The following is a 14,615-nucleotide window of genomic DNA, read 5'->3' on the forward strand; positions in this document are numbered from 1 at the left end:
AAAAAAAAAAAAAGTTTCTGCCCCTAAATGTGTATTCTTTTATGTCTGGGATATGCTACTGCTAGTGTGTGTAAGTCTCATCTAGAAGCAGGTGTTTAACCGTTAAGCTTAAACTTTGCTGACCGTATGGTCCACTTACACTAAGCAAGACAAAACAGTGACATTCAATCTCGAAGAAGACTTTCGGATTTTGAATTTTTTTGATTGCACAAAGGAAAGTAAGTGATGCTCAGTACTGGAAAGAATACTTGCTTTATGTATGGCGTCATCGATCATTGATGCCGTTGATTCTCCTTGTGAGATTATAAAACCAGTGGAAAGAAAAGAAAAATTTGCAAGGCTTCTGCACACCAATTCCAAGATCTGTTGGAATAAAAAGAAAAAAAGCTTCACATACATTCACTCTGTAACGCATCAAGCGCTGTTCAGGTCACAATTCTTGCACGCTCCCACTAATTATATACCAAACACTGAAAAAATCCGAAACACTGCGACATGTTCACAACTGAAATTAACCATTTCCCAATACCATAGGTTCACATGTTTTACTTCACAGTCGGTCATTCTCACAGCACAACAGAAAGTACTTGACCACAAACTCAGAACAACTCGAAACTAGTCCTCTGAGACCGGTATTGGCGTTGCTGCTGCTATTGTGTCCGTTCCTTTTTCTGTTAAATATATGGCTTGATTCCTTATCCACTTCAGCTACTGTCTCCAACAGCTCTAGCAGCAAGGAGGGACAACTATCCTCCAAATACGCAAACCCTTCAGATTGCATCACCGCTACACATGAAAAGTTGATGGATAAAAACATAATATATTAATAGCTTTAACTAGAAACTGAAGAGACGGCCTTGTTACTCGCCTAGTTTATACAAATTTCTATCAACTGAGAACTTCAAATACAACACTCACCTCCTAAATTTTCTGGTCTAGCCGCAAAGTTTAGGCACACAGTTTTGAGTTGCACGCAGTGGTGCTGTTCTGCTAAGGCCAGTGTTATTGCCACAGTGTTTGCAGCAATTTCTTCACATAACTTTGCCTCACAAATGAGTTTTAATCGAGCAAGATCAAAGCGATCTGCTGCAGCTAATAGATGCTGGACAACTACAGTTGAAGTACAACGAGGATCTGAGTCAAAAAGTTCGTGTGCTTCCGGAAGTTCATCCGAGTACAAAAACAGCAACATGGCCTGCAACATAAGGTACCCGCATTGATAAATCTAAGGCCTAAAAATTCAAAAAAAAAAATAGAGAGCAGATTGATGGTGCAAGAATTTAAAAACATTGCGGTCAAATGCAATACCTTGAATGCAATGGGATCAAAATCCTCAATGACTGCCGTATTCATGCCAGGATTTCCCACTAGTCCAAAAAATTGAGCTCTAAATACAGGCGACCGAGTTGCAACAACCAACTTATGGGCTTTGAATGTCTTATCCCCAACTTGAAAAGTGATATCAGAACCAGTACCAGATTCGAGCAAACTCTTGAGACTCGGAATCATATCTGACGGAGGTACGGGAATGGCATAATGTTTCCTCCCTTCAACACGAGTTCCCACTACACCAACCGTGCAATGGATGACTAGACAATCATCTTTGAGATAATTTGAACTTTCCAAAACCGACCTTTTAAGATACTGCGGAAATCCCCTGTAATGTAATAAATCGATATACAAACATCATGTGTGCACCAGGCAGTCCACAACAGTAATTTATTTTCCAGCGATCGGCCCAAATAAAAAAAAAATTCTATAAGTTCCAAACTAAGCAATTGAATCCACTAACCAAACAAATTTATATGAACTATAAAAACTACATACTGGAATTCAAAAACCGGATTAGAATTACAGGTAATCGGAAAACGTACCATATGCTTCCTTTGGATTTCAAAGTAAAAGGACCAGTCTCCAATGGAGAATCAAAATGGCTATCAACTTTATGTTTCCCTTTACCACTTTGATCCAATAATTTCAATTCAAACAATGCTCTAACATCAGTACCAGGGCTTAATAACACAACAAATACCGACACAAACTCCTTGTAAGCTGCAGTTTGGCCGTCTGGGTAAAAGCATATAATCCATTCATAGCCACCAACAGTGAATGCAAAACTTTTGATGAGTTTACCAATTCCCATTCCCTTTGCAAGGGAGTACCCTCTGATCACAAATTCATGTGAGCCATTCACAGTCTCATTTATCGACTTCGACGACGTATCAAGAAGATTAGACTTTGAATATCTTGGCTTTGTTGCTGCACTACCCATTGATCTCTAGATATTGAATTGAACTTAACAATACTTTATTCTTCTTCTTTTAAATCGATCTTGTGTCGATTACTACAAAAACTTTAAATTCCCAGAACCAAAACTCTTTGAAATTCCAATCTCAAAGGAAGATTAAGAGATGGGAGTGAGATTTCAGGAAAAAGTAGAATTAAGGATTTTGATTGCACTAAGGAAAGGAAGTGACGTCAGTACTAGAAATACTTACTTTTTTGAGTGGTGTCATCGATCATTGATGCATGCCATTGATTCTTCTCGAGATAACTATCGGCAGATAAATCGAACAGTTGGAAGTTTATCCGTACGGAGAAAGACCAAAAGACAGAAAAAGAGGAATCTAAAGCAGTTCCACAGACAGTCCACACTTCCACTAATGAAATTTATCCAATAAAGTTGTGCATTTGTGAGGGTGTGCTTCCTATATAACCTGTCAATTTTAGCGGCGACCCAAAAAAGTTAAGGGGCGATTTATTTATATCCACTTAAGGACAAAGGATAAAGGGTGTCTACATATGGTAAAGTACTAAACTACCCTTATTATTTCAATTCACATTTCCACCCTTCAAAAAAATTCAATCCTTTTTTTATATAAATTCTTTTTTGAATATTTTTTTTCAATTTTGTTTTGCTATCCAAAAATAAATTTAAATAAATAAAGATAAAGTTTTAAAAAAAATAAAAAAAATTGAGGTTTTGGAAAATGTTTTTGCGGGATGACTTTCACAATCGGTAGATAACTAAATTGACAACACTACCGATTATGAAAGTATAAAAATTCGAAAATTTTAAAGTTTGGGAAAACTGAATTATGGGGCGACTTTCATAACGGTCCGCGAGTTATAACCCCAAAGGTGTCACCATCCTTCCACAAAAAACCCATTAAAACAAAAGTAACACAAAAACCCCATCAAAACAAAATTAACACAAAAACCCCAAATTTAAATGTTGGTTTCATCAAATTTTATGATGAAACCAAAATAAAATTTGATGAAACCAACATTTAAATTTGGGATTTTTGTATCAATTTTTAAAAATTGAGGATTTTTGTATTAATTTTGTTTATGTTGGAGTTTTAATGGATCCCAACATTTGAGTGGGGTTTTTGTACCACAAGTTTGGTCACCTTGGGTTTTTATGACTAGTTTTGCTTTCATAATCGGTAAATAACTAATTTGTCAAACTACCGATTGTGAAAGGAAAAATCGAAATCTTATATGTTTGGGAATTTTATTTTATTTTTAATAATTGATAGATAATTAATTTGCTAATACTAACAATTATGAAAGTAGAAAAATTCAAAAATTTCAGTATCAATATCGATAGATAATTAAATTGGGAAAACTAAATTTTGGGGGGACATTCATAATCGATATCAAGGTAGTCAATATCGGTTGTACAAGTCGATATTACAGGCTTTTATCGGGTATTGGAGAATACATATACGATATCGAAAATATCGACGATTCAAAAAAAGAAGCGGTATTATCGGTTGTATAGGCATGTACAAACCGATATATCGGTTTTACTTATACACTGATAATATCAGTTTCAGTGAATAAATTTTCCATCAACATGCATCTAGGCTTTACAAGTATAACGCCAATTAAAGAAGATAAAAAGCGTTAATATATTTATGATATTAAATCAATGACTATATTGTAGGATATAAGATGGAAACCATATTTCGATTGTAAGGGAGGGAAATATTAAAGATAAAGGTGAAGGATAATAAGAAAGATTTACCGGCATAATGGGACAATATTCACAACGATGGTTAATAAACCACCTTGTATTTTGGAAATTTGAGATATGTATGTGATTCTTATTATTTTTTACTATAATTTTACAAATATTTGAAATTCCAGTTTTAGTGATGTATCATCGATAAAAACCGATATAATCTTTTGTATAGGTGTATCGGACCCGGCCGATACGATATTGATACGTGATATTAACTACCTTGATCGGTATATAACAAATTTGTCAAAACTACCGATTATAAAAGGAAAAAAAATCGAAATGTGGGAAAATGTATTTCTTTCATAATCGGTAGATATTAATTATTATGAAAATAGAAAAATTCGAAAATTTCAAAGTTTAGGAAAACGTATTTTGGGGGCTACTTTCATAATCGGTAGAACTAGTTTGTCAAAACTACCGATTATAAAAGTAGAAAAATTAGGAATCTGGAAAATTTGGGAAAATTTATTTTTGGGGCAACTTCCATAATCGGTAGATATATAACTTGACAAACTACCAATTATGAAAGAAGAAAAATTAAATTTATTTGGGCTTATTGTATAATCGGTAGTAATTACTAGCCAACAGGTCAGCTGCCTTGTTTGCTTCCCTAGAAGTATGCTCAGCAGTGCAAGTCTGAACTTTCCCCCACAATCTCTTGATATATTCCAAACATGGTGACAAGTCCATGGTGGTTTTGGATCTGCTTTCTGAAAGTAAGAAACCACAGTCTTTGAGTCAGTACGAAGAGACATTTTAGAACAGCCCTTCATGATGGCAAGCTTATGTCCAGCCTCGGCACCTTGAAGCTCATGCAAAGTAATCGCTCATGCAAAGTAATGATAACAAGCCCTTCATTTTAGAACAGACATTTTTTTTTTGAAAGCAACACTGATAAATTAAACAACCAAAAGTTACATACAAAATTGGGATACTTCTATAATAACCCCAGAAGGAATATCTCGTTCCCTATTTACATGTGACTTTCTAGCTAGTTTCACTAAGATATCTGTTTGCTTGTTACATTTCTAATTTATATACACACATTTAGACTTCACAAGCGAGGAATGTCGACTTTACAATCATTCACAATGGAAAATTTTGTCCAATTACTGAAGGAGCTTCATTAATTTCCTGAAATAAAGTGAGATTGTCTGAAATGAAGATAACTTTCTCTAACTTAAGATGATTAGACCACTTCGTCGCTGAAAGCAAGGACTGAGCTTCAGCATCTACTACTGAATCTGCATATGTTGTCCAACATCTTGCTGCTCCAAAGATTATGTTAGTTTTGTACTAGACGATTCCGTAGCCTGCAATATTAGAATTGTTAGTTCGGGAAGCATCAACAAACATCAAATCATATTCTGAATGTCTCATAAGGAAATCACTGGTGAATATAAAATCTGGCTGACATTTAGGATCACAAATGACAGATTTTTGAAGACTATAATACAAATTCTGGGTGTGTCTTGAATACTCAAGTTATATGCCTATCTTTTGTATAACATCAATAGGGTTCTGTTCCAGGTGTTCAAGACTAGCTTTACACCTAGCTTTCCAAACCTGCCAAAGCATGATAATGTAATTCTTTTGCTCACATGACAATGTCATATTTTGTTTAACATCTAGCCAACTTATTAGCCAATCATGAATGTTATTGAATGTGGTAAACACAAAAATACATGAGGGAAGCTACCAAACCAAACTACCCCAATAAAAGGGAGATAACAAAATAAATGCTCCATAGACTCTTCGGCTGCATCACAATAGAGACATAAAGGATTTTTCTGATCGCAGCAAAGTAGACAAGTAAGGAGGCTTAACAAAATGTTCTCGTTTCTTTTTTATTAAGCAAACTATTAAAGCATGTTTGGCAAGTGGAAACTACCGGAAGTCAATAGTCAAGCGGTCATGGTTCAACAATTTTTTTTCTTCTTTTTTTCTTTTTAACTAACACATACTTATATTTGGTTTCAAAATTCAAGTTTAATTTTTTCGACTTAATTCATTTTACTTCTCATGTGCTACCCGAACACCCACTTACTCAAATTGATGTTTCAAATTCCCAAAACCAAAGGGTTACTGGCTAAGTAGTTGTATTTGTGCTCGTGTCTGGTATAGTATATAGATGCGAAATTGTTTTTTTTTTGTCTATCTGGTCAACCGACGAACACAATGACTACAAATGTCTATTCTTCTACATGATAAAGCACATCGATTAGAAATTCCTTCTCTTCTATATACAATAAAACAGATCACGACTAAGTTAGCCTAGATAACTACGATGTTAGGGCAATGCTCGGTTGAACCCGCAAGTTTTGTTATCTCAAGCTTGTTTTCAATGTTAGTTGATCAAAACTATATCTTGATTTCTAGTCTACTAAGTCAAGTCTCGGACTAGGTTATAATTTGGTAGTTGAGTATCGGACATCACCCTTGAAGACTGAAGATCGACGAAGACATTTGAAGAACTTCTGTATCAGGTATATGAAGATTGAACTATTCTATTTTACTCATTATCTTACCATTCTATCTTTTGAGACTATGTCGTAGGACTTCTAGTACATTTACAAAGAAGAAGTTTTGAGTCAAGCTTGTCTTGTTAAAAATATCGAAATATGATTTTAGCAAAGATGTTCAATGATCCTTAATAATATTAGTTTGAAACAATTAATCGTTTGAAATTTAATTTGTGGATCAATTGAAATTTTCCAATGCAAATGATTTTATCATTTGGGAATGTTTCAAGCATCATAAGACATAAATTCATAACTTCTGATATTTCTACTCAGGGTAGGTTGGCGAACCAGTTCGCAAACCATAAGTTCAGTTGGGAAAAGTTCACGAACAATAGTGAACTGAATTTTTAAGATTGGTATTTTAGGCTAGCAGTTGGCGAACCCGGTTCACGAATTGTGGTCAACTGATTTCCAGAGTCTTGTAGGGTTGGCGAACCCGGTTCACGAACCATGGTTGTTAGAGCACTGCTCGGTCGAACCCGCAAGCGTTGCTATCTCAAGCTTGTTTGTCAATTTTAGTTGCCAAAACCATAAATATTGATTTTTAGTTTACTGAAAGCTAAGTCTCATATTAGGATAGTAAGTGTAGTTGAGCTTTAGACTCAACGACGTTCATCGAATAAAGACGAAGAACTACTCAAGGGAACTTGTGGAACTTCATCAAGAAAAGGTATGTGGAGACTTGAACTCATCTATCACTCAAAAGTATATCTATTTTATCTCCTTTGTGAGACAAAAGTCGTATTTCTATATAGACTTCAACTATACACATTTGATATTTCGAGCTGAGTTTATCTCGCTTATCTATTTCTCAAAATATGTGTTGGTAAGCTTTCGCTTTAACCAAGTTCATCTTTTATTCTTGACGAAAGTCAAAAGATGATCATGTGAAAATTGCCTGGTAACATCTTACATGATTTCTGTGAGACAGTCATTTGATGTAGACCTGGAATGTTTCGTATCACTAGTACAGAAATGGCCTTTAGCCACGCCAAATATAAATTTGCCTGTCATGCCTTTTTGGTTTTGGCGTGTCTATAGGGTATACTTCTACCCTATAGACACGCAATGTTCAATGGGTGTGTTCATATAAGTGTCTTCAGCCACGCCAGGGCTACTAGCATGTCAAAATTTCAACTGTTTAGTCACGTTAACTTCAAATTTTTGATTGGGCGTGTTTATAGACCAGTCTATGGCCACATTAGGTATTGGACGTGTTTATAGACCAGTTTATGGCCACATTAGGGAGTTGTGGCGTGTCCAAAAGGTTAGTCACGCCATTTAAGGTGTGGTTTTAAAGTTGGTTCATTAGACACGCCAGTATATGCGTGTCCATAGTGTACGATTTATTGACACGCCAAATTCAAAGTGTGGCCAAAAAGTTCTTCTTTGGACATGCCGGTATATGTATGTCCATAGTGTACGATTTATAGACACGCCAGTATATCGTGTCCATAGTGTAAGATATATAGACACGCCAAGTTGAAAGTGTGGCCAAAAAGTTCTTCTTTGGACACGCTAGTATATGTGTGTCCATAGTGTGCATTCTAAAGACATACCGGTTTTATAACGTGGCTAAAAAGTTCGTTTTGAAAAAATTAATAAAAATCTTTCGCCACGAAGATTTGGATAACGTACCAATCCACCAAGCTGGCCATCTTTAGATGTTTATGATTAGTGTTTTGAAAATACTAGATTGGTTGAACTACTCAACATTTAAATAAACACGCCAAGTTGAAAGTGTGGCCAAAAAGTTCTTCTTTGGACACGCTAGTATATGTGTGTCCATAGTGTGCGTTCTATAGACACGCCGGTTTTATAGCGTGGCTAAAAAGTTCGTTTTGAAAAAATTAATAAAAATCTTTCGCCCATATTCGAACGCATGACCTCGAAGGATTTAGATAACGTACCAATCCACCAAGCTGCCCATCTTTAGATGTTTTTGATTAGTGTTTTAAAACTACTACATTGGTTGAACTACTCAACACTTAAATAAACACGCCAAGTTGAAAGTGTGGCCAAAAAGTACACCCAAAACCCTCAAGACTAATTCCCTAGCTTTCTCTGGAATAGATTCTGACTTGCATGTTCTGCAAGTTATTGGGTTCTCCAAAACTATTTCTGCAAATCTTCTAAACACCTACAATCAAAATTTCTTTGGTAATCCGTTGCATTGGAATGCTATAAATAACTTGGGAGTCTGCAATTTGGTTTCTAAAAGATCCTACTCCTGGACTATGTGTGCTATCAAAAAATTTCCTCTCAGCTACCACACTGCATTTCTGGTAAGATTTTTTATTGCTCTCTCAAGCATTCCTGTACTAATATGTTATTCTATCTCTATAACTTCAAAGTTGCCTATGATACCAGTTGGAGTAGTTCATATGAATGCCAGATAAAACTATTAACCCCATAAAACAATTTCAAACCTTCATGATAACGAGAAAATTTACAAAGGTGTCTAGTTTTCTTTAGTTATTCCCAAAAATGTTATAAATTACCAAAAATGTTTGAATATGTACCCATTGCTTGATATTGTGTACAAATATCAAGAATCCACACCTATAATGTGTACATATTATACCTTTTTCGGAATTTTTTAAAAAATAGACATTTTTAGTAAATAACTTTCTGTAGAAAACACTTTTGGGCATAACCCCCTTTCAAATTCCCCCTGCTATTTACTATAGTCACCATATCAAGCTCAAAACTAAATTTAAACACAACAGCCACTCAACCAAGCATAATACAATAACCCAGAACCACATATACATTCAATTGAACATCATTGTCTTTAAAACCAACACTATCAAATCCAAAATCAGCACCACTAGCATTAACTGTTTATCCATGAGAAACATATGCAATATTCAGCCAAATAACATTTACAAGAATACTTACTTTACCATCTGGAAGGGGATGGTTGATTACTGGTCAAGATCCTGGTGCAACCCCAGAGGTCCCCACACCACTTCCAACAACCTTCTTGTTAGCTCCACTCCTTTCTGGTGCAGCCCTTCTCCTTGGCACATAATAGTTTCCCCTAGGAGGAGGCATAAGCACTACAACATCCTCAGGAATCTCATTAGAATCAGTTATCTCCCCTGGTCCGAAGATTGCAATATCGTAAGCATCCTCTGCCAACTATCGCATCACTGGTGCCAGCATGAAGATATTGGGGAATACTACCACATCATTGGGGAGACCATGAGTGTCATTCTCCTGAATCTTAACTTTGCATGCAACTGGAACTGGTGCAGAATAGAACCCCTGTCTAGCACCACCACAAACCACCTGTTGCTCCCCTACAAGCACCACACCTTCATTAATCACAAACCGACATTTGTCAGGATGAACGACATACACCACCCACCCTTCATCAGCCCCTTGGAGTTGAGGAAGTTGAGGATCCAACGCATAAACACTGGCACTATCATGCATAACAACCCTATCCTCTTTGACTTCTCCAACACCTCCAGTACCAACTTGCATGTTTGGCTTTGGTTCCTCACTGCTACTACTGCTTATCTCTACTACCTGTCAAATTGGAGAAATGGGGGAATAACACCATCACAATTACTAATAAAGCCAATTACAACTATGAAATTCACTTTCAACACCTTGAACCCAACAATTCTTCCATGATTATCAAAAATCAATACTTGGTTTTCTTGCATATTCATCTTAGCCTTCTTCTCCTCTAGTCTACCCATGGATTCCTGATTTGTAGACATGGCTGGGCGATCATTCAAATTTAGATATGCATTATAACCTCGCTTAGACATAGCTTCAACAATTGGAACACTGAAGGGATTTTGCGGAGATGGAATGTGGAAGTTACAGAGTTACAGAATTGGAAATTAAAACTGATTTCTTCCAAAGAGGCCTTATGGACGAGAAAACCAACAGTTAACATATCTCACCCATCCTTTTTCAATCCTCGAGATCAATTAGTTGAGATATCGTGGAGGCACATGCCTACTAAATGCATGCAAAGACCTATTGAACGCCACCCCAACTTATTGGCCGTTAAGAGGCGGCATCAAACACTTGGTAGCTATTTGGAAAAGCGGACTCTCTAATCGGGATACCCGTGACCCGAAGTCGAAACCCAGTACCGAACCGCAGCTACCCTCAACTATCGTCCGAGATGGGCTTGAAGTGGCAAGTGGAAGCCCAATTACCTTAAAACTTCTAGAAGAAGACGCTGTCATCCTTCTGAACAAGCCCATCCTTCTGAAAAATTAATAAAAATCTTTCGAACGCAATATTCGAACGCATGACCACAAAGAAGTTAGGTAACGTATCAATCCACCAAGCTTCCCATCTTTAGACGTGTCTATAGGGTGTTTTGAAAAAACTAAACTGGTTCAGCTACTCAACATTTTAATAAACACGCCAAATCAAAGTGTGGCATGTTATAATATGCATGGGATATGGTGGCTATCCACTTAGCACCATTAGTTACACCAAGCACCTTGCATAAGCACCTTGTTACACCAAGCAACTTGTATAATCTACTTAAGCAATAGTAAGCTACTTTGTTGGATGAGATTAACACCTAAAGCTAGTGGGTGTTGAATTGCATGGTTTGCAAGCTAGAGGTGTTATTGCTATATAACATCCTACATGTAGTGTGACATGTAATACTAGGTGGTGTATACAAGCTAACACCTTAAGACTTGTATAAATAGCTCCCTTAGGCTATTGTATTTTGTATCCCAATTTCTTAAGTGAATAAGAAATTCTCCCTTCTCCCTTATTACTTCTCTTAATATCCATTTTGAGTTAATATGAATTTTTGGCATATATGAATGTCATATTTAACCACAATTTATAAAGTATATAAGAGAATTTGGATAGTGCCAGGTGGATGGTTTAGATGCGCCATATCTGAACGGCTTAGAGGCGTCACACGCGTAATATACACGCTTCGAGATTAATTGGCGTGGCTAAACATAACATAAAGACACATTAAGCAGATATAAAATAGCGTGGATAAATATCATATAAAGCCACGCTATATGGCGTGTCTATAGTTTCTCTGATGAACGAATCCCAACGTTACATGTGGACGGTCAACGTTACATCTGAACGGTCAATATTGTATCATCTTAAACGAGATCCAATGGTACCTAATACATCCACGTGGATGAAGGTAATTATAAATTGGCGTGGCAAAATATCACATATATCCACGCTATATGGCGTGTTTATAGGTTCTTCAATGAATGGCTCACAACGTTACATGTGGACGGCGTAGGATGTATATAATTTAACGGTCAATATTGCATCTTCTAAAATGAGATCCAACGATTCCTAATACGGCCACGTGGATCAAGGTAATTGTAAATTGGCGTGGCTAAATATCACATATAGCCACGCTCTTTGGGGAGTGTCTATAGGAAATCAGTGAACTACTCACAACGTTACATGTGGACGGTGAAAGATGCATATAATTGAACGGTTAATATTGCATCATCTTAAATGAGATCCACCGATTCCTAATACAGCCACGTGGATCAAGGTAATTGTAAATTGGCATGGCTAAATAGCACATATAGCAACGCTATATGGGGCATGTCTATAGGATATCCAATCAATGGCCCACAACATTACATGTGTACGGTGAAGGATGCATATAATTTAACGGTCAATATTGCATCATCTTAAATGAGATCCAACGATTCGTAATACGTCTACGTGGACCAAGGTAATTGAAAATTGGCGTGGATAAATATCACATATAGCCACGCTCTATGGGGCGTGTCTATAGGATATCCAATGAACGGTTCACAACATTACATGTGGATGGTATTCAACGGTTCCTAATGCAGCCACGTGGATGAAAGTAAGTGAAATTGGCGTGGCTAAAACATAACATATAACCACGTTAAACCTATATGGTGTGTCTATCGGATAACCAATGGCTAGGCCAAAAAGCAATTTGCGTATCTAAAGTGAACCAAATAGGCACGCCAAAACCCAATTTGCGTGTCTATAGTGAATAAAATAGCCACGCCAAAAGCAATTTGCGTGTCTAAAGTGAACCAAATAACCACGCCAACAAGCAATTTGTGTGTCTAAAATGAACCAAATAGCCACGCCAAAAAGCAATTTGCGTGTCTATAGTGAATCAAATAGCCACGTCAAAAGAAATTTGCGTGTCTATAGTGAACCAAATAGCCACGCCAAAACAATAAATCCTGTGTCTATAGAGTACCAGTACTTAAGTTTTTGGGACCCTATATAGCAACGCCTATATGGGTCTGGCGTGTCTATTTCATGCAGAAATAGACACGCATGGCAAGTGTGGCTATAAGCTACCTAAAACCACGCCATGTTACCTAAAACCACGCAAGCAGAAGTCACGCCTAGTCCAAACCGAAGTGGCGTGGCAAAAGGGTCTATGTGTACCAGTGTATTGATTATTTCAATAACTTGAAAATCGCTTTGATGCTAATATTAGTGAAAACAACTATTGTCATCCTTTATGAATGTTTCAATGATTGAAATGAGAGTTTAGATGATTTGTAACCATGATTGGATATAAACATAGTGTGTATTCACATTTGTGTAAAGTCCAAAACCGGGAACCATGGTATGCTGATGAGTCCTAAAAAGTGCATATTTCTATATATTTTTCTTGGCATTTAACTCATCTTTTGTGCATTAATTCTACATTTTATCCCATATTCTGTATTTTCATTGTTTTCAAGAATAAATATTTTTCTTACTTAATTTTGCATTTTTAGGTAATAAATAAAGTCTGGATGACTTGCGGAGCTGAAAAGAGCTGAAGAGTAGTGATAAGCCGGAAGAAATTACGCAAGGAAGCCGCAAAGAATGGTGCGCACAAGACCAAAAAGCTAGGAATGGGCTCAAGAAGGAAGAATTGTTCTTAAAGAATATATGGGCTTGGCATACCCAAGGCCCAAAACCCTTACCCAAACCCATTTTCTATATCCATACCCGCCTCCATTCTCAGCCGTTAGATTGGATCCATCTCATCATCCAATGGTCGCTTCTTCATCGTGCATCAAAATCTGAAGCTCCTGCAAAACACCATAGTGCCTAAATTCCAAGCCTTCAGATTAGATTGTAGTTGAATCCAACGATCGCTTCTTTGCCTGCGCATCAAACCCAGATACTTCCGCTTAACACTACAACACCTAACTCCATCTGGCATCGTTGATTTTGTTGTATTATATAATCCAGCGGTCGCTACAAGCTTCACTCCATCTAGCCGTCAGATTGTTCTATCAACTCCACATCCCACGGCTCAGCGTCACAGATCATCAAACTCGATACGCCCGCTTAACACCATAGTACCAGAAACATATAACCCAAACAAACTACCCCTTCTTCTTTCTTCCATCGAGCTCTCCTTCACCACCATACCCTGTTTGCAGAACCACCGCCACCAACTCTCTGCCACTACCACAACCACCACTAACTCCACTTACCACCAACCCTAAGTCCATCATCACCTCTATGTCTCTCAACTAGCCTTTTCAATTTCACATCGCCCCAAACCCTAGCCGTTTGTGTGTGAAATTGGAGAGAATAGTTGGTAGGCATCAATGGACAAATTGAAGGCATGGGAAGACACAGAAGACGCAATAGAAGAATGGGTCGACGTTATTGAGTGTTTTCAGAAAGTAGGTATGATTTAATTTCGATTTAGGTGAAACCCTAATTTTTGGGGATTTTGATATTTTGATGTTGCATGTATAAAAGGGGATATTGGGTGTGATGTAGAAGCAGGCTGGGTTAGCCAGTTTCACTCTTGTAGAGAACTGGGCTAGCCAGTTTCTCATATGTTTTCCCTGTTTTGTTTGAACTTCAATTCATATGTTGTTTTCTCTTAATTTCAGTTTTATTATGTGTTATTTTCAATTGCTAGGGTCTTAAGGAAGCCTTAACTTGCTATCCTGTGTGATGTGAATATGCATTCTTGAATGTTAAAAATGTTTAGGAGATAATCACTTTGGCATGTCTGCAAATTGCTCTCACAGTGGATGTCATGTATCCACTGTAGTTAGAATATCTCTATGTGGACA

General features: G+C 37.0%; 1 protein-coding gene across 1 annotated transcript; it reads right to left on the reverse strand.

Annotated features, from left to right (window-relative positions):
• Positions 1-248: 248 nt before the first annotated feature.
• LOC113356087 (BTB/POZ and MATH domain-containing protein 3-like) lies at positions 249-2,466 on the reverse strand. The gene is made up of 4 exons (XM_026599096.1): positions 1,875-2,466; positions 1,309-1,657; positions 919-1,195; positions 249-786 (listed from the first exon to the last, which is right to left on the reverse strand). Exons 1-4 carry the CDS (start codon positions 2,270-2,272, stop codon positions 551-553), a joined length of 1,260 nt encoding a protein of 419 aa, XP_026454881.1. The 5' UTR covers positions 2,273-2,466; the 3' UTR covers positions 249-550.
• Between the last annotated feature and the right edge of the window lie 12,149 nt (positions 2,467-14,615).

Source organism: Papaver somniferum, chromosome 3 (assembly GCF_003573695.1).
Source record: "Papaver somniferum cultivar HN1 chromosome 3, ASM357369v1, whole genome shotgun sequence".
Classification (NCBI taxonomy): domain Eukaryota; kingdom Viridiplantae; phylum Streptophyta; class Magnoliopsida; order Ranunculales; family Papaveraceae; genus Papaver; species Papaver somniferum.

What these genes read in the sequence shown, in the direction of transcription:
- LOC113356087 (XM_026599096.1), bottom strand. Translation starts at nt 2,272, where the DNA reads ATGGGTAGTGCAGCAACAAAGCCAAGATATTCAAAGTCTAATCTTCTT. An exon ending in AAATCCAAAGGAAGCATATG is followed by an intron (nt 1,658 to 1,874) that starts GTACGTTTTCCG and finishes ATTACATTACAG; the next exon opens with GGGATTTCCGCAGTATCTTA. An exon ending in TTGATCCCATTGCATTCAAG is followed by an intron (nt 1,196 to 1,308) that starts GTATTGCATTTG and finishes CTTATGTTGCAG; the next exon opens with GCCATGTTGCTGTTTTTGTA.